At 46.6% G+C, this 20,271-nt stretch overlaps 8 protein-coding genes across 8 annotated transcripts; 4 read left to right on the plus strand and 4 right to left on the minus strand.

Annotated features, from left to right (window-relative positions):
* Positions 1-248: 248 nt before the first annotated feature.
* On the plus strand, positions 249-1,079 carry Aspvir_007854 (uncharacterized protein; the record flags this gene model as incomplete). Its single annotated transcript, XM_043271031.1, has 2 exons — positions 249-505; positions 587-1,079. 2 exons carry the CDS (start codon positions 249-251, stop codon positions 1,077-1,079), a joined length of 750 nt encoding a protein of 249 aa, XP_043126966.1.
* A 154-nt stretch (positions 1,080-1,233) lies between these two features.
* On the minus strand, positions 1,234-3,396 carry Aspvir_007855 (rRNA-processing protein MPP10; the record flags this gene model as incomplete). The annotated part of the gene is made up of 1 exon (XM_043271032.1): positions 1,234-3,396. The coding sequence occupies one exon, from the start codon at positions 3,394-3,396 to the stop codon at positions 1,234-1,236; it is 2,163 nt and encodes a 720-aa protein (XP_043126967.1).
* A 1,297-nt stretch (positions 3,397-4,693) lies between these two features.
* Positions 4,694-5,749, plus strand: Aspvir_007856 (oxidoreductase, short-chain dehydrogenase/reductase family; the record flags this gene model as incomplete). The annotated part of the gene is made up of 1 exon (XM_043271033.1): positions 4,694-5,749. The coding sequence occupies one exon, from the start codon at positions 4,694-4,696 to the stop codon at positions 5,747-5,749; it is 1,056 nt and encodes a 351-aa protein (XP_043126968.1).
* Positions 5,750-6,157: 408 nt separating this feature from the next.
* Positions 6,158-7,033, minus strand: Aspvir_007857 (NuoB/complex I 20 kDa subunit family protein; the record flags this gene model as incomplete). The annotated part of the gene is made up of 4 exons (XM_043271034.1): positions 6,158-6,252; positions 6,325-6,680; positions 6,749-6,941; positions 6,991-7,033. The coding sequence occupies 4 exons, from the start codon at positions 7,031-7,033 to the stop codon at positions 6,158-6,160; spliced, it is 687 nt and encodes a 228-aa protein (XP_043126969.1).
* Positions 7,034-7,832: 799 nt separating this feature from the next.
* Positions 7,833-8,257, plus strand: Aspvir_007858 (uncharacterized protein; the record flags this gene model as incomplete). The annotated part of the gene is made up of 2 exons (XM_043271035.1): positions 7,833-7,877; positions 7,925-8,257. 2 exons carry the CDS (start codon positions 7,833-7,835, stop codon positions 8,255-8,257), a joined length of 378 nt encoding a protein of 125 aa, XP_043126970.1.
* A 983-nt stretch (positions 8,258-9,240) lies between these two features.
* On the minus strand, positions 9,241-10,488 carry Aspvir_007859 (ACP S-malonyltransferase; the record flags this gene model as incomplete). The annotated part of the gene is made up of 2 exons (XM_043271036.1): positions 9,241-10,289; positions 10,347-10,488. The coding sequence occupies 2 exons, from the start codon at positions 10,486-10,488 to the stop codon at positions 9,241-9,243; spliced, it is 1,191 nt and encodes a 396-aa protein (XP_043126971.1).
* Positions 10,489-11,439: 951 nt separating this feature from the next.
* On the plus strand, positions 11,440-15,667 carry Aspvir_007860 (putative nuclear pore complex subunit Nup133; the record flags this gene model as incomplete). The annotated part of the gene is made up of 4 exons (XM_043271037.1): positions 11,440-11,760; positions 11,861-11,930; positions 11,982-15,269; positions 15,324-15,667. 4 exons carry the CDS (start codon positions 11,440-11,442, stop codon positions 15,665-15,667), a joined length of 4,023 nt encoding a protein of 1,340 aa, XP_043126972.1.
* A 2,826-nt stretch (positions 15,668-18,493) lies between these two features.
* Aspvir_007861 (S-methyl-5-thioribose-1-phosphate isomerase) lies at positions 18,494-19,711 on the minus strand (the record flags this gene model as incomplete). The annotated part of the gene is made up of 2 exons (XM_043271038.1): positions 18,494-19,124; positions 19,179-19,711. The coding sequence occupies 2 exons, from the start codon at positions 19,709-19,711 to the stop codon at positions 18,494-18,496; spliced, it is 1,164 nt and encodes a 387-aa protein (XP_043126973.1).
* Between the last annotated feature and the right edge of the window lie 560 nt (positions 19,712-20,271).

A 20,271-nucleotide genomic window follows, 5' to 3' on the forward strand; every position in this document is an offset into this window, starting at 1 on the left:
AGTTATCAAAAAACATGGACTTTTTCCCCCTCCTTAGGTTTTCTTTGGTCTTTTCTGAACATACCTTCCTAGTACATACCTTAATCTTCTTCAATTCTCTTTCCCTATTGGTTCATTATATTTTTTGATGCTCAGGCGTCAGTGGCTGACTGAGGCTTCTCACACATCAATTAGTTTCATTAACATTCTTTCGATAGACATTTGTTAACCTCAGACGAAAACGTTTCGTGGGTGCAAAATTTCTCCCGATGGAAGGAATTATTTCTGCCAGCCCCTCATCATCCGATCTGGTCGCAACCTTTGATGTCAGCGAATACTTGGTCCCTGTTAGGGAGCTAAAATCGGCTGGAAATACGTTAATTTCGTTTGATGGTCTCCTAGAAGAGCCTCTGATCCTCAAAGAGGACCTTAAAGAGGGTTGTGGTGGTCAGTTATGGCCAGCAGGGATTGTCCTGGCCAAGTACTTGCTGCGGCAACACCGCAATAATCTCTCCAACAAGACGATGTCTGTACACTGCCGTTTTTCTTATTAGAAAGTTCTCAACAACCTCTCCTTCTGAGATTATACTAATGCGTTGTTACCTAGAGTCGAACTAGGAGCTGGCGGGGGCCTTGTGGGCCTCGCGGTTGCACGAGGGTGCAATGTTGGTCCTTTCCCCATCTACGTCACAGACCAAGAACCAATGTTACACTTGATGAAAACGAACATTGAGCTGAACAATCTCTCAACTGCTGTGGCGGCGACAGTGTTAAATTGGGGAGAGCGTCTCCCAGACTGTATACCGACCCATCCTGCGATCATACTCGCTGCGGACTGCGTGTATTTCGAGCCGGCGTTCCCACTTCTCATTTCAACCTTGCAAGATCTGCTGGGGCTCGAATCAGTCTGCTACTTCTGTTTCAAGAGGCGTAGGCGAGCAGATCTCCGTTTCATGAAAGCAGCTAAGAGGGTCTTTGATGTCAAGGAGGTTCGTGACGACCCTGAAGCGGATACATACAGAAGGGAGAATATCTTTCTCTATTCACTCCGGTTGAAATCTAGACTGGAGAACGGCAGTCTTAGAGCAATAGAGGGATGAGCAAGCGCCAAAGAGGCAAATCAGATTATCATATACCGATATGTAGCTAGACGAACGAAATACGCTAATCTACCAGGCTTCTGCCTTTCGAAAGAAAAATTCATGTAATTTCAGACACTCAGTCATCGGATATGGACGGTAGGTGATGGTAATCTCACAGCTTGAGTGTATCGGCACCAGTTTTGGCGGTGCCCTCCCGGTCTCTGGCACCGTAAACATCAGTGAGATGGCCCTCTCTACCAATAACCTTGACACCGCCCTTCTTCAAGGTTGAGACGATTTGTTGATTTTCAGCGGCTCTTCCTGATTGTTGTTTTGCAGGGTCGGAGTCAGTCTTTCTTTGCTTCTTCTGCCTCCTCCTTAGCTTGGACTTCTCATCGCGCGTCATTTCATCCTTGGCGACAGATTCTCCATTCTTGAGTGTTACTTCTCCAGCAACCTTGCCGTTATCACCCGGAGCGTAAATTTCCTGAGGAGCAAGGGCTGCTGACCCGCCAACAGCGCTGCTAGCTGCAGGCTGCGCATCCTCCATCATAATGGTAACAACATCCGTGATCACGTTGATATTTGCTTGAGGAGCTTTCGGTCTGTAATGCCAGTTCGACAGCGTATCCAGGCGGTCGCTTATCTCTTTCCAAAGGTTTGAAATCTCAGTATGTTCTCGTAGAAGTTTATGATTCTTCGGGTCCACATAGTTTGGATCAGTAGCCCTGAGATGATCGGTCTCAAAGAGCTCGGCCAGGCTCTGTTGAGGTTTGGTCTCTTCCAGCTCAAATCTCCCTTTCTTTGCAGTCTGCCCTTCCGAAATCCCAGGACGACGGCGTATTACTTCATCAAACTCCTTCGCCAGTATTCGACGCTTAACCAGCTCCTCAATGTCACCAGAAAGCTCCGTCGTGACGACTGGTACCGGCTTTCCAACTCTCTCGAAATCCAAATCTTCTTCGATCAAGGAATTCATAGGTCTTTCAGCACCTCGAGCTTCACCAGCAAGCATCCAATCTTTCTTCGCGACATTAGCAGCCTCTAAGCGACGAATCTCGTCGGCAATCCGCGCGCGTTGTTTCTCATGAGCCGAATGCTGATGTTTAGAACCCGCTAGCTCATTATCGGAAGAATCGTTTCCATCCAGCGACCCATCGTCCTCAAGCAAGTCGCGCCTAACATCAGCAATCGCGCGATCAATGTCAGTTTCGACAGGAGCCCCGTGAGGTTGTGTTTTCGGAAGAGGGCGCGTTTTCATCGAAGTCGCCTTCCGTGGGGGAGGCTCAAAAAAATCCGAGTACTTGATATCACTGGTGTTCATCCAATTAGTGGTATCCGCACTGATTGCATACGCATCGTCATCCTCCAAATCGAGGTCATTTTCGACGGCGATGTTATCGAAAGTCGGCCCTTCCTCGTCACTACTGCTCTCACTTCCGTCCTCGAAAGAACTCTTCGATCTCTGAGCTGTTGGCCGTGTGGCTTGGGGAGGCACAGAAGAACCACCAGCTAAGGGGTTGACGTGCCAGTCTATCTCCTCTTCATCGCTCCCCGAATGGTCATCTATTCCGCCCTTTGCATCTTGCCTCTCGAGAAAGTCAGACAGCTTGTTGAATTCGTCAATGGAGAAAAAGCCGTCGTTCAGTCCGAACGGGTCTTGTACATAGGTATCACCACTATTGTGGTTATCGTTCTCAGACTCTTCCACATCAGTTCCGCTATCTTCGTCTGAGTGGCCCTCAACCATGCTCAGTGACTCTGGTTCGGATTCCATATCTTCCATATCATCATCAAAAGCAGAGCCACGGTCTGAACGATCAGCGGCCGATTCTGAAGAAATCGACATATGGCTAAATTTAGAGACATCTTCAGAGTTCGCCTCTTGTGACTGAACGGGTGACGCTCTTGCGTCTAAAACAGCTGGTTCGACATGCGGAGCAATCAGAGCGGAATCTTGCTCAATTTCCTGCTTGGCAGAGTCTAGTATTCTTGTGGCCTGTTCCCAGATTTGATCGGAAGTAAATCCTTGCACAAATAGTTCCTTCAACTGTAATAAATGATGCAGAGATTCTTGCTCATAGTACGATCGCTTGCGCTTCCGCATAATGCGCTGACGAGCAAGCTGTGCATTGCTGACAGACAGGGCAAGGGAATCCAGAAAGTACTTCGCACAATCAACTGTATTCGCATGCAGCGAGGTTGTCGGGCTAAGAAAGACCCACGGTGTAGATAACGCTGACTCGATAGGCATGTTATACCCGTTGCGAGTCGATCTGGATGCTGGGGATTGGATTATCGCCTCAGATTGGCTTTGTATTACCGTTTGGTTCATTGCAGAAATGCCTCTGAGAGTATCGGCACGCGCTATTGTTTGAACAGAAAAGGAGAATATATTGTAGAGAGCGAAGAAGAAGAGAAAAAATATGATGGGAAAAGGAATAGTCGGGAAAAGAGGATATGGCTCTTTCTTTAAAAAAAAAATTAAGGAAAAATGAAAAATGAAAATGAAGAAAAACCTCTGCCAAGCTTCCCGCTCCACTTAAGCCTGGCATATCTATCTAACCAGCGCGGCCCCGAGGCGGATAGGTAATAATACTAGGTAGTACTACGGAGTATCCGTGCCTTAGGTCCGCGTTGAGGGTGAGCCTAAGGCACGGATACGTCGCTACTAATATTAATGCTGGGTCGCTGGCATACCTTAATGCTGAAGTTTAACCAAATTGCTTTTATTGAGATGTCAGAAGACACGGAAGTTCACAATGTCTTCAGGCCTAGGGTAACGCACTAACCCAATTATGTACTTCTGAGGCAGGTGACAAGAAAGATTATTATCAGACTCAAGATCTATTCTCCTTTCGACAAGGGTAAAAGTAATTAAAAGACTAATATTGAAATCTTATTCACTTCGCCATCTAGAAGGTAAAGCACCACTACAGAACAACCAGTGCAGCCTCAGTGTGCAAATGTTGCCTTTCCTCAAGAATTTGTTCATGGCAGGATAACAGGTGTTTTCCACAATCCGGATACCCTGGCGCCTCAAAGTTCCACTGCTCTCTGAGCGAGTCCAGCACAATATTTCTGATCGCGAACTCTGATGAAGTCAAGCGATAAGCAGATCTTATCACATTCTATGGACCTGATGTCTCACTGACGATTGTCCGGCTCTCCGAGAACTTTCTGTGTGAACTTTCTGAAGGGTTATCAACTACATTTCTCCTCAAGTAAGGTGCTCATGACGGTCTAGATCATCACATATGCCAGCCCTTCGTTGCTTGATAACGTCACGTCAAGTAGACTGTCGAGGCTCATTTGCACAGGAACTTCTATTGTCACCACCTAGGCCAGCTCGAAGTAATGATTGCGATGTGGGTTTTGTACGTGCGTGGCTATATCTGTAAGATGTTTCGTGGCTCTCAATTCCTAGGTTCTTGTGTTGCTTGAAAACGTCATCTTGACGCTGTGATCTTGCGGCAGACATGACCGTGTGCGCCGGATTTGCGATACTATAACTTGACTTTATCTTTCTAAATTCTTTTCTCGCGCATTAACTTGCTCAGAAAGCTACATTTTACTTAATATACGCGAGTTGTCAATTTGAGATCGTCAAAAATTGCTACTGGATCACCACCATGCAAGAATACACGGAAAAGCCAGCAAGCGGTGCTGAATCACAATTTCAGCCTGGTGAGTCCGCATCTTTGGATCGAATTTTGATGATGCTCATCAGTACTTCAGGTCACCGGATCCCAATCCAGCATCAGAAAAAGCCTGGGTTACAGGCGGAACTGGAGGATCCCAAGCCTGCGTCGACCCGCATACCGACCGACGACTATGGATACCAGACGTATAAGGCAGCTGGGAAACTCGCCGGAAAGAGAGCTATAATTACGGGCGGCGACTCTGGGATCGGTCGCGCTGTTGCCATACTGTTTGCAATGGAAGGGGCATCTAGCCTAATCGTATACTTGCCCGAGGAAGAGAGAGATGCTCAAGAAACAAGGAGAAGAGTGCAGGAAGCTGGAAAAGAATGTCACTGCTTGGCAGTAGATCTCCGGAAAAGGGAGAACTGCCAGAAAGTGGTTGAGGTCGCCCTTCAGTGTTTGGGAGGAATTGACATTCTGGTGAACAACGCTGCGTTCCAGAACATGGTCCAAGACATCAGCGAGCTAGATGAGTATGCTCTGATTCCCCGACATAGTCTTTTGAGGGCGCTCCTCCCTTCCCAAGAAAAGAGAAGAAGAAAAGGAAAAAACTACACGAGAACAGACATGATATCTCGCATAATTGACCGTCTCATTAGGGACCAATGGCATCGCACCTTTGACACAAACATCCATCCTTACTTTTATCTGTCGAAATACAGTCTACCGCATATGCGATCTGGCTCGACGATTATCAACTGTGCATCCGTTAACCATTATATTGGCCGAGGTGACCTCCTTGACTATACATCTACGAAGGGCGCAATCGTCGCGTTCACTCGAGGATTGTCCAACCAACAAATTGGGAAAGGAATTCGAGTCAACTGTGTGTGCCCTGGTCCAAGTAAGTTTCGATGCCGGATAATTGCGACGGTTGTCTCTAAGATGGCTTCTAGTTTGGACTCCGTTGATCCCATCCACCATGGATACCTCTGCAATGGAACAATTCAGCTCCGTGCCCATGGGTCGCCCGGGCCAGCCTAGCGAGGTTGCAACATGCTTTGTTTTCCTTGCAAGTCATGACAGTAGCTACATTTCGGGGCAAAGCCTGCACCCTAATGGCGGTGTCATGGTCAACGGCTAAGCGGTTGCCTCGAGAAGCGATCTCAGCCTCACAAAAAAGACGAACAGCTACCTGAAAGCTAGGGCACCAGACCGCTTGAACCATTTACATTCAGTGGTTGGTAGCACGTTTGTCAGAAAGAGAGATAGCAAATGATAAGCCCGTATTATCTGTTAAATTGAGCAAAATCCGAACACCGAAGACAGATCAGTCGAAAGGACACTTTGGCTCGTTGCATGCACTAGTATGTCTCCTAGGTACGTAAGTATACAATGCCATAGTCACTATTTTCAAGGTTTAATGATATCCACCATTCCTCGAGTACAATATTAACGGCGGTACCACATGCGTGTTATTCTTGTATGTCTCATCTTCTTCTGAAGCTGGAATATTCCATACATCAATGCCTCGGATGTGGGTGGGCCTATATCCCGTCAGCATAGCTCTCACATCAGGATAATCTCAAAGTACGGGTCAAGAGGGAGATTCGACGAACATCCAGGGACATAGACATCGACAGGAACAATCCTATCACATCCTCGTACGACCGAGTAGCTGTAATGATAGTAGCCGCCACCATTGGCACAACTTCCCATGCTGATGACCCAGCGCGGATCAGGCATCTGATCGTAAACTTGTCGAAGGGCTGGTGCCATTTTGTTGGTMAACGTACCAGCCACGATCATCACATCCGACTGGCGAGGTGAAGCTCTAAAAATAATTCCTAGGCGATCTTGGTCGTATCTAGGTGTCGACAAATGCATCATCTCGACAGCACAACACGCGAGACCGAAGGTCATTGGCCACAAGGAGCTCTGGCGGGCCCAGTTGGCGACTTGGTCAAGTGTGGTACTACAAACGACAATGTTAGTACAATCGGACTTTCGCTGTGCATGTACGTAAAGATGCAGGGCACGAACAGGACATATTGCATTGCGCCCTCTTTCTTTTCCTGGCTCGGCAAGGGCACCTCCTTTCGCACCTTTCCAGATGCAGTCAAAGGCTGACCGGACTGCGCCTGACGCTCGAGTGCTGTCGCTGAGTTGACTGGAGAGGTGGACAGCAATGCAAGCTGTTGACCTCTGGAGAGGCATGGAACGGTTACTGATCGCACTATATCAAATGAGCCGACGAATGCCAGGAGACAGAAAAATAGACGTACCGCGGAGAGCGCCCAGAACGGCGCGCCTAGACGTGGAGAGCATACTGGAATAATACTTCTGCCCTGTCTGAGGCGCCTGTTAATCGGATAAAGAAGTAGTTGGTGACTAGAGGGGAACAAAACCTCTGTTGCTCCAAAGGCCCTGCAAGTCCAGTGGCGATGAAATGGTTGAGGTATGAGTAGCGAGTGTTCCGTTCCGGCTCCAAACTAGGAAGGTAACGCCGTTGCGCCGAAGATGACCGAGCCTATGGCCGATCCAGCTTAGTAATTGCAAGATAATGCGTTTCTGAACTCAACCTACATGTCTTCGAAGTTTTGAACCCCAGATGGTAATAATATCGAGTATATAGCCAGTCAGATAATTTGTGTAGTCGCAGAAACCCCTACAATATGACATTTGTTTCAAACATCACATTTCGTTCGTCAATACTTAACTGATGTATCCTGATGGGGCTTGTCACAAATGGGAATTAATTTTTTTACTGTAGAAAGGTTACTGGATTTGACCATTACTTAAGTGCATCTAGATTGCATTGATTCCTGTCTACAATCTATTGGATCATTAATCCAGAGTTTCAGTCCACGAATGTGAGAAGATACTTTATTGTAGATGCTGTGTTTCAGTGAAGTGGAAGTTGTTGCGCGCCTGTTACCTGGGCTTATCAGCGCCACACCATCATCAAAATGGCAAGTCAAGCGGTTCCTTCCTGAACTGATGGGAACAGTGCTCTGCAATTCCCTGGCTACTCAGTCAGTCTACTCTCCTGCCTAATCATTTTCCTTGTATTACTTCCAGCGATCTTTGACCCAAGGAGCTGAAAGAGCCTCTCACACGCAGAGTGATGTCAGGCCCCAAGATTGCCTGCATATGCGTGATTGGAAAGGCTGTGAGAAGATCCGTTGCAATTTGATGCTTCTACTAATTTTCTCAAAGGACAATCCTCTCCATATCTCAATGTTCCCACCGTACCAAGACTCCAGTGTAAATTTCTCGTTCTCTTTGAATGCATGCCTTGATATCTTTGAGATACGGCAGAAGAAGACTCCAGTCGGTCAGGATCTGGGCCTCTTGCATGCGATCGATGAGCGATTAGCCGCGTATGGCTGGTTAACAACCACTGGGGTGAAGTTCTTGATCATGGTGGATACAATAGGGCAACCAACAGGTGTTGGGGCTGAAAGTTTGGGCATCGGTGCGATGGCGACATTGAGGGAATCGGACTTGAAGCCGGCACGTTTCTACCATCTTACTTTGCAACACACTTGAGACAGCCTGCAAGTTCCATGGAAGCGCTAATGTGGAATGATAGGCTTTCCGAGCGCTGCAAACTGCATATGTTCAACTGCTACAAAACCCGTTTTACTTTCCGGACGATTATACGCCTACTTCGAAGACCGCAGCATCAAGTTCGAATGCATCGCAAATCGTCGACCGAAGGTTCATTGCGGCAGTCAAGCGTATCGGCGATACCTGGGCTCCGGGAATGACTGGATTCTGAGCTTTCTCAGCTCCTAAATCTTTCGCAAAGCCGCTAGGCGTAGATTGTGAGGCTGATGCACGTTGCTATGCATGATTGGCTAGAACTCATACAATCATGAACGAAATTCTGAGCGAACTTCACCCTGAGGCAACTTTTAGACCTGGTCAACTTGTCTGAAGGATTGCGGAAGTGAAGCTCATACCTATCTTCATGCAAGATAGCATTGAAGAATGAGCAGCATAAGAAATCCGAGCTGACGCTTCACCAATTGCCGAAGCCCACGCCTATCATCCATGGTTACTTAAGGTACCCTCGCTGAGCGTAGCTCATGATTGTACTGAGTACGGAAGTGAATTTTGTTTTGGCAGCGCAATGAGAAACGCAGTTGTAATTGCAAGATAAGTTTACAGGAGGTAGTCTGGTTGTTTCTAGCAAGGAACTCCTTCAGTGTGATTCAGACCAGCCAAGAAAATTGCCACAGAAACTTGCACCTGATGATTCCTAGACGTCAGAGTGGCTTGAACAGGTTATTTGTCTCTCAAGCTGCAGATTATTTTTTTTTTCAGATCACAGCCTACTCAAGAGCATATGGCGCTGTGATTGCCCGGAAAAAGTGTGGAATTAAGGCCATCAAAAGCACCGGGCTACATTTTGGATGAAAATTTTGCGTATAAAGTCCGGCAATTTATCAATGAATTTGTCCGTAATGGGCAGGGCTCGATTGTGTCGGTACAAATGAGAAGTACGTATATAATGGGGGATTACAGATTCATTGAGTTAAGACGTCGATTTCAGTGTTTTGCAGCGCCATCAAAACATTCTCCAGCTCTCGGGGATCACTAAGAGCCCAAACGCCACCTCCTTTGGTGTTGATTTTACCAACTTCCTTACCGACCAGATTTCTGCCGACCTTGCCTGGTCCAATGCCAATCCATCTTCTGACTCCTCGATCTTGGTCAAGGTAACGAATACTGTCCCACCATTTAACGGTTTCGACGCATTGTCTAGACAAAAGGCTTTTCAAATCGTCCCTTGATTCGAAGGGGAGACCAGAGACGTTTGATATACACGGCAGCTGTGAGGGAAACTCAATGTCGACGCATTCTAGTTCATGTCTCATATACTCTGCAGCTGGCGCCATGATGGGATTGTGGAACGGGCTTTCGCTCTTCAACCTCACAGCACGTGGATCGTGGCCACCAAATTGGCGAAGCTGGATGAGAAGAGTTGTAATCCTTGAAATGCTCCCACTTAGTACTATTTGGTTTTTGGAGTTGATGTTGGCAATCATAACTTGTTGAATTGTGGGTGATCCGTGGCTCGAATCATCCTTTAAGTCGGGGGAAGGATGGCCTGTGAATTCATGTATGGCAGAAAGTAAAGATTCGAGATGATCCGGCTCACAAATCAGAGCTACCATGCCATAGTCTTCTCCGGATTGTTTAGAGGCTTGACGGGTGCATTCAGCCATGATCTCCGCCCGACGGCGAACCAATCTTAGAGCGTCTCTGAACTTAATATAGCCACCAGCGACCAGAGCAGAGAACTCGCCCAAGCTATGTCCAAGTGTTACATTCACACGGGATTTCGTGTCGAAACCGAATTCCTTCTCCAATATGCGAAGGATTAATATGGACGTCGCCATGATAGCAGGTTGGGAATTCTCAGTCTTGTTTAACTCGCAATTTGGGCCATTTGCTATAGTTCGAGACAGGTTGAATCCTAAATTATCGTCCATCTCTTCTAAGAATGGTCTGGCTGTGCTAGGAAAATTGTCAACCCAGGAGTTAGCCATTCCCACACGTTGTACGCCATGACCTGTACCTATATCAGCATCAGGAATAGGGGTTTTTGGGACTAGGTGGTATGACAAACCGGGAAAGAATAGAGCTGTATGCAATCTTGTTGTGGTAGAGTGCGGAGCGATACTTTGGCGATGGGGGCTCACCCTTGAGATTGAGCGACCACAGACATAGCGGGTGACAGTGGTGTATCTTAGACTGAGGAATAGCAACATGATTTAATGATTATAAAAGCATAGTAATCATTTAGGCTCGGAACGAACATATTGGATATAATATGTGGGCATTATGAGCGGAGTCTATTAGAGATGTATTATGACACAGTAGCGTCCGATGGGCGAGATACTTTCTTGATGAAGAGCCAGTACGGAGTAGAGGTTCTCTATCTATGGCTTCAGTCAAGCTAAAATCATGTGATCACAAGCAAAAGCACCACAACAATATGGTACCTCTGTTTGTGCTAGCAATATTACCTCTGCTATAGGCTTGTAAATTTACTACTTATGTTGATGAACATCCACTGATTATTATCTAAGGTAGGTACCTATTATGAAACTAAGGTAATGTACCTAGTACGCTGTAATACCAATGTTCAAAAGGAACAGATGCAGTAAACAGTGGACTCTTAACTACTATCAATGTATATTAAAGTGCTTCTTGCCTCATTGTGATACTGAACTCGTAATGAGTACTACTCCCTTGTAGAACAAAGATATGGCTGATGACTCTACAGCCTTTGTAAGCTTCTTATTTAACACACCTATTATCTACATACCATGCCACACAGTAACTGTTCCATAGAAGATATCCATGATGTTCGGTCCTTTTTACGGAGTACTGAGTTACGGTAGCCCTTCTCAACAATGTGTATTCGTGTTTGATATGTTTGGCATCCAATGTGGAGCTCGCAGGGCACCTGACCGCCTTCTCGTACCTCCCTTAGCATGGTACGGCCAGTGTACTCAGTACATATAATTTGTTTTTGCTTATGTTTGATATGATATGAGGAGCGGTCGGCCTTGTTGCACCAGCCCTGCCGTCTCTCAGCCCTACTTCTCATGGTCGACTTTACTGCTTCATCATCGTCACCTAGATGCGTGTGCCAGATTCAGCAACAAAAAATTATAATACTGTCGTGATACATCATCGACAACCTCCCTGCAACTATGTTCGTACCAAAAGCTGGACTCTCCTCCGTGGCATCGTTGCGCAACCCACGAAGACGCCAGCGCACTAGCTCCGATGAGTCTGTGAAGCAACCGGATGCTAAAAGACAACGTTCTGCGCTGCGGAGTGAGAGTCCTGGGCGTTACTCGGAGGCTCAGTCAGACTTTAAGAAAAGATTACCGAAAGATCCAGGACTTGACACCGGAGATGCGTCCGACCCAACGGTTGCGAAGAAACCTGGGGTGCAAAGATCTCTACCAGTGAGACCATTAAATGAACTGAAGCGGCCAGCAAACGAGGTCAACGCAGCTGTTGTGCTTGTAAGTCTGGCATGTGTCTAACACAACAAGATTCTGGCGTTCCCTTGTCGTCCTCGCCAGGTGTTGTCTAGTTCTTCATTGACGCTAAAGTTCTTTAAAGTCCAAGACTGATTTCTACACTGTCTCTCAACTCCCTGCTTTTCCGGACCAGATTCGTGGCCTACCTTCAGGCAAGTTATGGACATTCCCGTCTAAGCCAGTGTATTAATTCGTCTTTGTAGATTTTCGAGGTATTTTCGGGACAGCGAATGGTTACGCATTGGCCTTGACGGTATCGCACGCTATTATTTGGCCATATTCGCCCTCTGCATCAGCGTCGTCCCCAGTGGACGTGTTTACACTTACAATTCCTGAATCTTGCCGAGAATCTCATGGTGCAGCCCCCCTTGGGGTTTTCCTCTCCTCCGCAAATGGCGAAATACCAGGCTTAATGGTAGTCATGCCGTATACAGGAAGAATTATCTACTGGGAGACCATATCGCATGCTGGATCCCTTGGGCTACCAAGACAAAGACAAACTGGGCTTCAAGGTCACGTACCTGGCTTGCTCCCAGGTGAATATGTTACTGATGTGATAAACTGCGAACCCTCCGGTGTAATTGTCACGTTTTCATCGGGGAGGGTCGCTCACATTACCTTCAGGGATTCTCAAGGGAGGCCAACCGTGATGGCCAATTTTCTTCGGAATTCAAGCAGCAGTAGTGGGCTACTGAATGGCATAAAAAGTGTCTTCAGTGGTGGTTGCTGGAGGAAGGATCTCGCTACAGTAAAGGCTGCCCGTTCGCATCAACGAGGGCAGCGGGACATCATTGTTGGCACGACGACGGGAGTGTTTGAGATCTGGGACACTCATTGGAGTAACGGGAGCATAATGAAGAAACAGTTTGATATCAGACAGGATCTGTGCCGCTGTTTGGGTCGAAAGCACACAGAAGCGGCCGGTGATACTGATCTGAAGATCATAGATTTTGCGCTTATGACCTGCGGAGATAATGAGCAAGGTTTACAGGATAGTGGAGCAGAGTCATGGCGGCTTTGCCTGGTTGTGGCGCCTTCCCGGGAGACAGGTCGTCGATGCATATCTGTGGTGCAGCTCTTGCTTTCAGGAGAAGTTCATGTCTTGGCTGCCAGTTCCATAGACTTGAACTTCGCTCCGACGTTGTCTTACGACCTGCAGCCCAACATCAAGTTACATGTAGCCACAGTGACCCAGACAGCCTTCATCGTGATTGGCCAGTCGGTGTTATTGCTCTCATTGATTTCATATAGTGACTCGCCCACCTCCCAACTCTTACTAGACTCTGATCGACTTCCCTCGCCTTTCAATGACCATATCACCTTTCGGGCCGGAGCTGACTATAAGCTACTGGGCAGCGGCTGTGAGGGTGAACTGGGTGAAGGATCTTCCTCCGCATGCTTGGTCATGGTTCGAAATTTTGGCGTCATTCGCATCGCAGTGAGGTCTCGGCAAAGCGCAGGCGATGAGATTGAAGATGCTCAAATTACAGCTAAAACCAAAATCGAACAAGCCGTATTCTACGGCACGAGGCCAGGCAACCCACTCGATCTAACTGACAAGGGCGGCTTCGACTTCAACTCCCAAGAGATCGAGGACGCTGCACTTGAAATTTGCGGAGAATTGCTGCGGTCTACCTCTCATTATATTCCCGCCACGTCGGTCACTCTAGATCAGAACTTGAGATTACGAGCAAAAGCTCTAGATGATCTTGCAAGTCTCTTACTGCAGCATAAAAAGCCTTTGCGTCGTCAAACCTGGTACGAGCTACTGTGGGGTGCAGAGAAACTTGCTGCACAAAGGGCCCTGTGGAAGCTTGAAGATAAGGCGAGGCGGGCAATGGGCCAAGGAAATACTTTTTTGGCTCATGTGATTGGGTCGATGAGTGAAAAATTCAAAACAAAATCTGAGTATCAGGAGGACAAAGACAATGTGCGCGACTGGTTCCTTTTTGACACGTTTCGAATGGAACATATTATTCCCTGGATCTTCAAAGCGCTCAAACTCCAGAAGGGGATTTCTACGAAGCAGGGGCGGAGGGTATTAGAAGAAATCGTGCAAGCCAGTGAGCTGTCCTTGGCCGTCTTGGAGACAGCTTTTCGGTTTCGTGATGAGCACGCTCGTCAGTACGGGCTTGAGGACGAGCACATAGAGGACGGCGTGTTGACGTCTGGCTACGATGGTCTGTCTGAATTCTGGACATCTCAGGGTATCGTTTATCTTGAAACGGGACATCTTTTGGATCTAGAACTCGATACGTGTAGGGCATGGACCCAGCAAACAACGACTTCTTTGGATCTACGGGAGCAGCAGTTCGTCCGGCAAATTGCGGAAAACAGCGCCCGCCAACTTCGTGTGCTCAGTTTAATGCACTACGAAAGAGTCAGGTGGCTTTCCTCCCAGGAGGATCCCAAATCAGTCGATGAGGGCATTGAACTCGAGCAAACACATACCAAGCAGCGCAGGTGGCAGCTATTCAAGTTGGCTGGCATTGGGCAGCTCGAAGACGCAATTTCTCTGGCGGAGAAATTCCGGGACATGAGTGCGTTGGTAGAACTCATTATTGAGCTTCAGGACCAGACATTGGCAGACTCGGAACCTGCCGGAAATGTCACCAACTATGAATCTGAACAGGTCAGTAGGAGAATCTCTACGTACTTCGAAAAGTTCGGCGAACCCTGGGCTGATGCCTTCTTCTCTCGCCAAATATCGATGGGTCAATCAGAGATTCTGTTCACGATGAGAAGGTTTCAACCTTTCATCAACCGCTTTCTGCATAAAAATCCGTCCTACGCTCGACTCTGCTGGATTAACGATGCGATCGGTGAGGACGACTATGAAGCGGCTGCTCGATCGTTGGAGACCTTGGCCCTTGAGCGTGAATCAGATCTCTGGTGTCATCGCGTTGAGTTGTCCTTGTCAAAACTTGCTACGCTAGCAGCCTGGGAAGAAAGAAGTGCAACTGGCAAGCCCATGCTTGGTATTGAGATCAAACGCCTAGAGGACTTGGCTGAATTAGACGCTGTCCAAGAGGTTGTCTATGCTTATATCATGCCAGCGTTGCAGGGCGCAATTGATCAGAAGGCTGAAACTGAACTAGCAATTGACCAGTTCGGAAAACTTGTGAATGACACACCGTCACTCCACGAAGTACTATCCGTCTTGCTCACTAAAGTGATCAGCCGGCAAATTCTCAGGGTTGACCAGCTGGTCGATCTGTTGACACTGATCGATGGCGGCCAAGCTTCGGAGGAAACCCAAAATGAATTCATTGGCAAGGAATTCTACCTGGCTTTGCGGGTCATTCGATTGAACTCTTCCACCCAGGAGGGTCCGCTCTACCATGTCCCTCTGCAGAAGCTTGTGTGGCGCAGATGCATGATCAGAGACGATTGGCAATTGGAGAGAAATGTAGACAACACAGATCGTGAATCTGAAGATCACATGCACTGTGTCTCTGTTCTTCGCACACTCACTCTCTGTTTAAGAGATAGTAAGCATATCTCGCAGATTTGATTATCTGAATACTGATTAACTCAACTCGCAGAGCACTGCGCGGATGCAGATCCCCGTCCACTCTATGTACCATCCTCGCCGCTGGATGTAGTGCTTAACGAGTCAGATCTCGAATTTATTTTGTCGTCATACCCTCAAGAGCAGCGTGGCAGGATTTGCCGCGATCTGAGCAGGGAGAATGATGTACTTCGCCAACGGATTGAAGAGGGAAAACTCGAGTTCTGGTACAGGAAACTCCTTATCTCTACGGAGGAGGCGGTTACATCTTCAGCTACTCATCCAACTGACGCCATGATGCAGTTCAGCGATGGTCTACAGGCTCACCATTTGGAAACAGAAACTCCATCTACAAGAGCGCAGTTATTGTGGCTCTAGTCATGTTTCTCAGTCTCTGCGATACTTAGGCATAAACACAGCTGTATGATACTAAGGTTCAATGGTTGGGCCGTATAAATGATATAAGTCTGCTATTTTCGGGCTCAAACTCTCTCCTGTGAGAGAACGATCTTATCATAGGAAGCCTTGGAGCTGTGTTCACATATGGGCCGCAGTCTGCTTTGAAATTGTAGGTATTCTGTTTTCACTGATGCTCTGTTGTCTGTTTAGATTTGTGACCTACTGAGGCTCTCAGATTACAGACGCCAGCATTTGCAAATATTCTTGATGGGTAACGGTCATCTACCATTGCTGTAAAGAACATAAAGACGGTCTGTATTGATTTGGCCTTGTACCCTTTCATTTCACTACTAATCCAGTACCGGTCCATCCGCCTTGGTTAATCCCATTATGGTGCCTTGGCGACACGGTACCGGCACTAATAACAGGCTATCACGGGTTCGGTCCCCTCTGGGTTTAGATGTCATGGTTGTTAGTTTGACCACTTTCATTTCTGTTGTGGATCATCGAGTCACCATGCTCGATGGGGTCATTCCGTGGACCGTGGAGGTGATGCTCAAAGACTGGATCTGGTTCAATGGTCTCGAACTTCGTTCTAAAGTCTGCCATGCCTTGGCTACTGCTGTTTGAATGGCGACGAGCGTTTGTGAAGGTATAATCATAGTCTTGGACTTCCTCACCAGAGCGGCCCCTTACGCACTGTTAGGCGGTGTTCTTGTATATAGACACATGATAAAAAATGACAGTTGAAGCTATATGACAGGGGCACCAACCAGTTTCCCTTTCCTCCTCCATCCTTTTTCGTCTTTTTAGGATCAGCATCAGTGGGTCCGGATTTCGCAAAATACCGAGGGATATGCTCAAGTGAGGCTGCCATTCCATCACTAAGTCCTGAGTGATCCCGGCCGTTGACCTTGTGTGAACGCGTCACTGAAACTTGCATTAGTATGGCTCATCACATTGACCAATGGGTAACCAATATTCCAATAGATCTCTTCTTTCGTCACTGGATCTGTGTGTTGAGATTTGCTTACTATTATGGTGAAGGTATTTGAGCGGGCTCTTGGATCGGACTGGATCGGATTGGGCAGTACACTAGAAGATATATATCATCAGTGAAACAGAGATACCAAACCAATGCATGGTGTGGGCTATAGTTGTGTTTGAATGCAGCAAATAAGGGAGACAGGTATTCAGACCACCTGCATCATGCTGACCGTAACATGGGCATACCTTGAAGTCCCTTGTAAGGTTTCTGTGAAGAACGAACACAGATAATTCCAGAGGGACGGAATGGTTATTATGGACAGATTAGTATATGGAATCTAGCCCTGGATGAATACGAGAGCAAATCCAGACTTGGGTGACAGCCAGGTATAGTTAGAATCCCACTAATCCAATTTGATACGCGCACAATGATGCTCAATCCAGCTGGGGGGTTGGAACTCGGATTTGTTGTTTAATTTATAGGATCTAGGTTTAGCTAGAACACCCCATGACCTCATACATGATAGTAAAACGCGGGGTAAGGACCCCCTATAGTGGTAGTCTATACCCACTTAGCCATACAAAGGCAGTCCAGAAAGATAGCAATCCAATAATAGCACAAAGACAAGAGAGCATTTGAGATGGTAAAGACATTAGGATATGAAGTAAAACCCGCCATGCCAAAATCAGTTAAACCCCACGCTGGGATAACTTTCATTTTCCTCTTGTTGTCAGCTCCGGATATTGCGGGATTATACTTACCTTCCACCCCATGGAGGCTTTGTGCCTCCTATTTCTTTTTCCCATTGTTTATGAGGTATGTAGGGACCTGCACCCTATTGAAATTTACACAGTCCAGTAGTTCTGGCTGACTAGCTTGTAAGTTGGCACCACCTGGTGTAGTGATGCTGGGTATGCTTAATGCTATCATTAACAGAATTCAGACCGCTGGTACATCTTCACTAACTTCACTAAAAAGAAGTCAATGAAACTCAAATTAGCTGGTCCTATAGATACTGCGACGTATATGAAGGGAACTGATGATTTAGAATGGTATTTGATGATATTCGTTATGGTAGGTTAGATACAGATAGAAGGAAAAGAAAACAGGAAGGGAAGTCATAATTCGTAGGGGAAACAACTCCGCTTAGTCAGTGCTGTTTGCACTGTTTGGCACGTTCCCCATGACAATACCTAATATTATGGCGGTTTTTTGTACAGCTATGGCAGCTTGGCATCTTATTGATCAGGGCTCTACTATAGAAAATTGCGCCAGTAGCAGGACTCTGAAACTTATTTAATCTCTTATGCTATGTTAACTAATACATTACTAATTATTCCTTAATTACCCAGAAGCCCAGCACACTCTACTTTGTAGACTAATCTCCATAAATACCCTTGTGATACAACCAGCCAATATTATCACAATGTCCCAAGCAAACAAAGATGGGTTCTCCCCAAATTATATGCAAGTAAGTTCTATAATATCATCTGCACTATCGTATCCATGAAATGAAGCCTTGAACAATGTTACTGCATAACCATGGCACATGAACTGGAAGAGTCATCAATAGACCCAACCCAAGTGCTAACAGTATCCAGGTTCTGAAGGATATCTCTTCGTACGTGGTTCCACCTGAGACTCGAATCCGACAGAGGTTGATTGGCCCTTACAAGTGGTGAAAAAGCAGCTGAAGCACTGGAAGACCATTTGACAAACCTGGAAGACCAGCTGGACAAGCTTCTTGCTGCCGTTGAGGACAATAACGAATCCCAGGATCATGATGGCAACAGCAATCATCATGCGAAGGGAGATTTTCATGAAGCCGAGGTATCCATGAATAGCCGCCCCAGGTGAAATTGACCATCTGTTTCCCTTTCGATGACGCCGACTTCAGTGATGATGCCGTCGATGAGTGTCGAGGGAGTAACATCGAATGCTGGATTCCAGACGTTGATACCCTTTGCAGCAATGTGCACAGTTTCCAACTTTACGGTATCAGCTGAATGATGTCCTTCGACAGGCCCTTTGATTTTGGTGACTTCAGCTGCTGGCCGTTCCTCAATGACGATATCTTCACCCGATTTAGTGCCGAGATCGATTGTCGTGAGTGGCGCGGCAACAAGGAATTTCACGCCGTGGTATTTGGCTAGTACGGCTAAACCATATGTACCTATTTTGTTGGCTGTATCTCCATTGGCTGCCACTCTGTCTGCCCCAACCACGATTGCGTCCACTTCAGCTTGCGTATTGGCAAGCAGTGCAGCTGCCATTGAGTCGGTTATCAATGTAGCAGGAAGTTTATCATGAACAAGTTCGAAAGCCGTCAGGCGGCTGCCTTGGTTGTAAGGCCTAGTCTCGGTGCAGTATGCATGTTCCAGTGCCTTTTTTGAAGCCAACGCTCGTATCACGCCCAGGGCTGTTCCATAGCCCGAAGTTGCAAGCGAGCTAATAAAATCCATTCAGTACTCAGGTAATACAATCGTCAAGGTAAATGCTTACCCAGTGTTACAATGCGTCAGAACTGTAGCTGTTGACTTACGCGCTGCAAGTGCATGCTTGATAATCCACTCGGCACCACTTTTACCAATCTTCATATTATCCTCCAGGTCCTTGGTCATCATATCCTCTGCGGCGCAGATGAAAGCCTCCGCAACAGTACGCCCAGTTGCACCAGGGATATCTGCATGGTCTGAAATGGTTGATTCGAGTTTGCGAGCAGCATCACTGAGGTTGACAGCAGTGGGTCTGCTGCTCACTAGGTAATCCAACTTTTCCCTGATAAAAAGTCTCACCTCCTCTGCTCTTGATGAAATTTTATCGTGAACTATGAGTGTATGCAACTCTGACGCGAGTGCGAGGGCTGCAACTATTGCAATAGCTGGTGCACCCCGGACTCTCATTTCCTTGATTGCATGCCAGGCTTCTTCAGATGTCTGGATTGTAATGAACTTTTCCACGTATGGGAGCTGTAGCTGGTCAATGATGGCTAACTTGCCACGGCTATATCTGATTGCTTGTAACATCGATGCCATTGGTGCTGCAACCCTCTTTGCTGGATTTGACTGGTAGTTGTGGGTTTGGCGAGCAGTTGGTTGAGAGGATTTCGAAATGGGATGTATCATGCATATCTAGCATATTCAAAATTGGTGTTATTTCTTGGCGCGATTTCAAATCAAATTTCGCGCAACCCTACTTTTTAGGGGTAATCTAGTCAAATATCAGTTAAATTACATTAAAATTATCTTATTTAAAAGCCCAGAGTTGATACTATTCAAATACTATTTATATACTATATATGTATATTAGTAATATGCCCCTAAGCATGCTTCTATAACTTCTCAGCCTACTAAACTAGCTAAACATATCTTTAGATAAGGTCTCAGAGAAATGATATTCCTGTATGCTCTATCTTGATAAGATTATCACTACTCTGAAGCTAAAGAGAGCTATCCTAAATTCCTAATATCTAAGCTTATAATACTATAGCTTCTATGCTCTCCTATATCAAAGTAGATTAGCCTAGATTCTGAATATAGTCTACTTAGAGACCTGGCACTCCTTTACTAGCATTAAATATTATAGTATACAGAAG

The sequence above is a fragment of the Aspergillus viridinutans genome, assembly GCF_018404265.1.
Source record: "Aspergillus viridinutans IFM 47045 DNA, scaffold_5, whole genome shotgun sequence".
Lineage (NCBI taxonomy): Eukaryota > Fungi > Ascomycota > Eurotiomycetes > Eurotiales > Aspergillaceae > Aspergillus > Aspergillus viridinutans.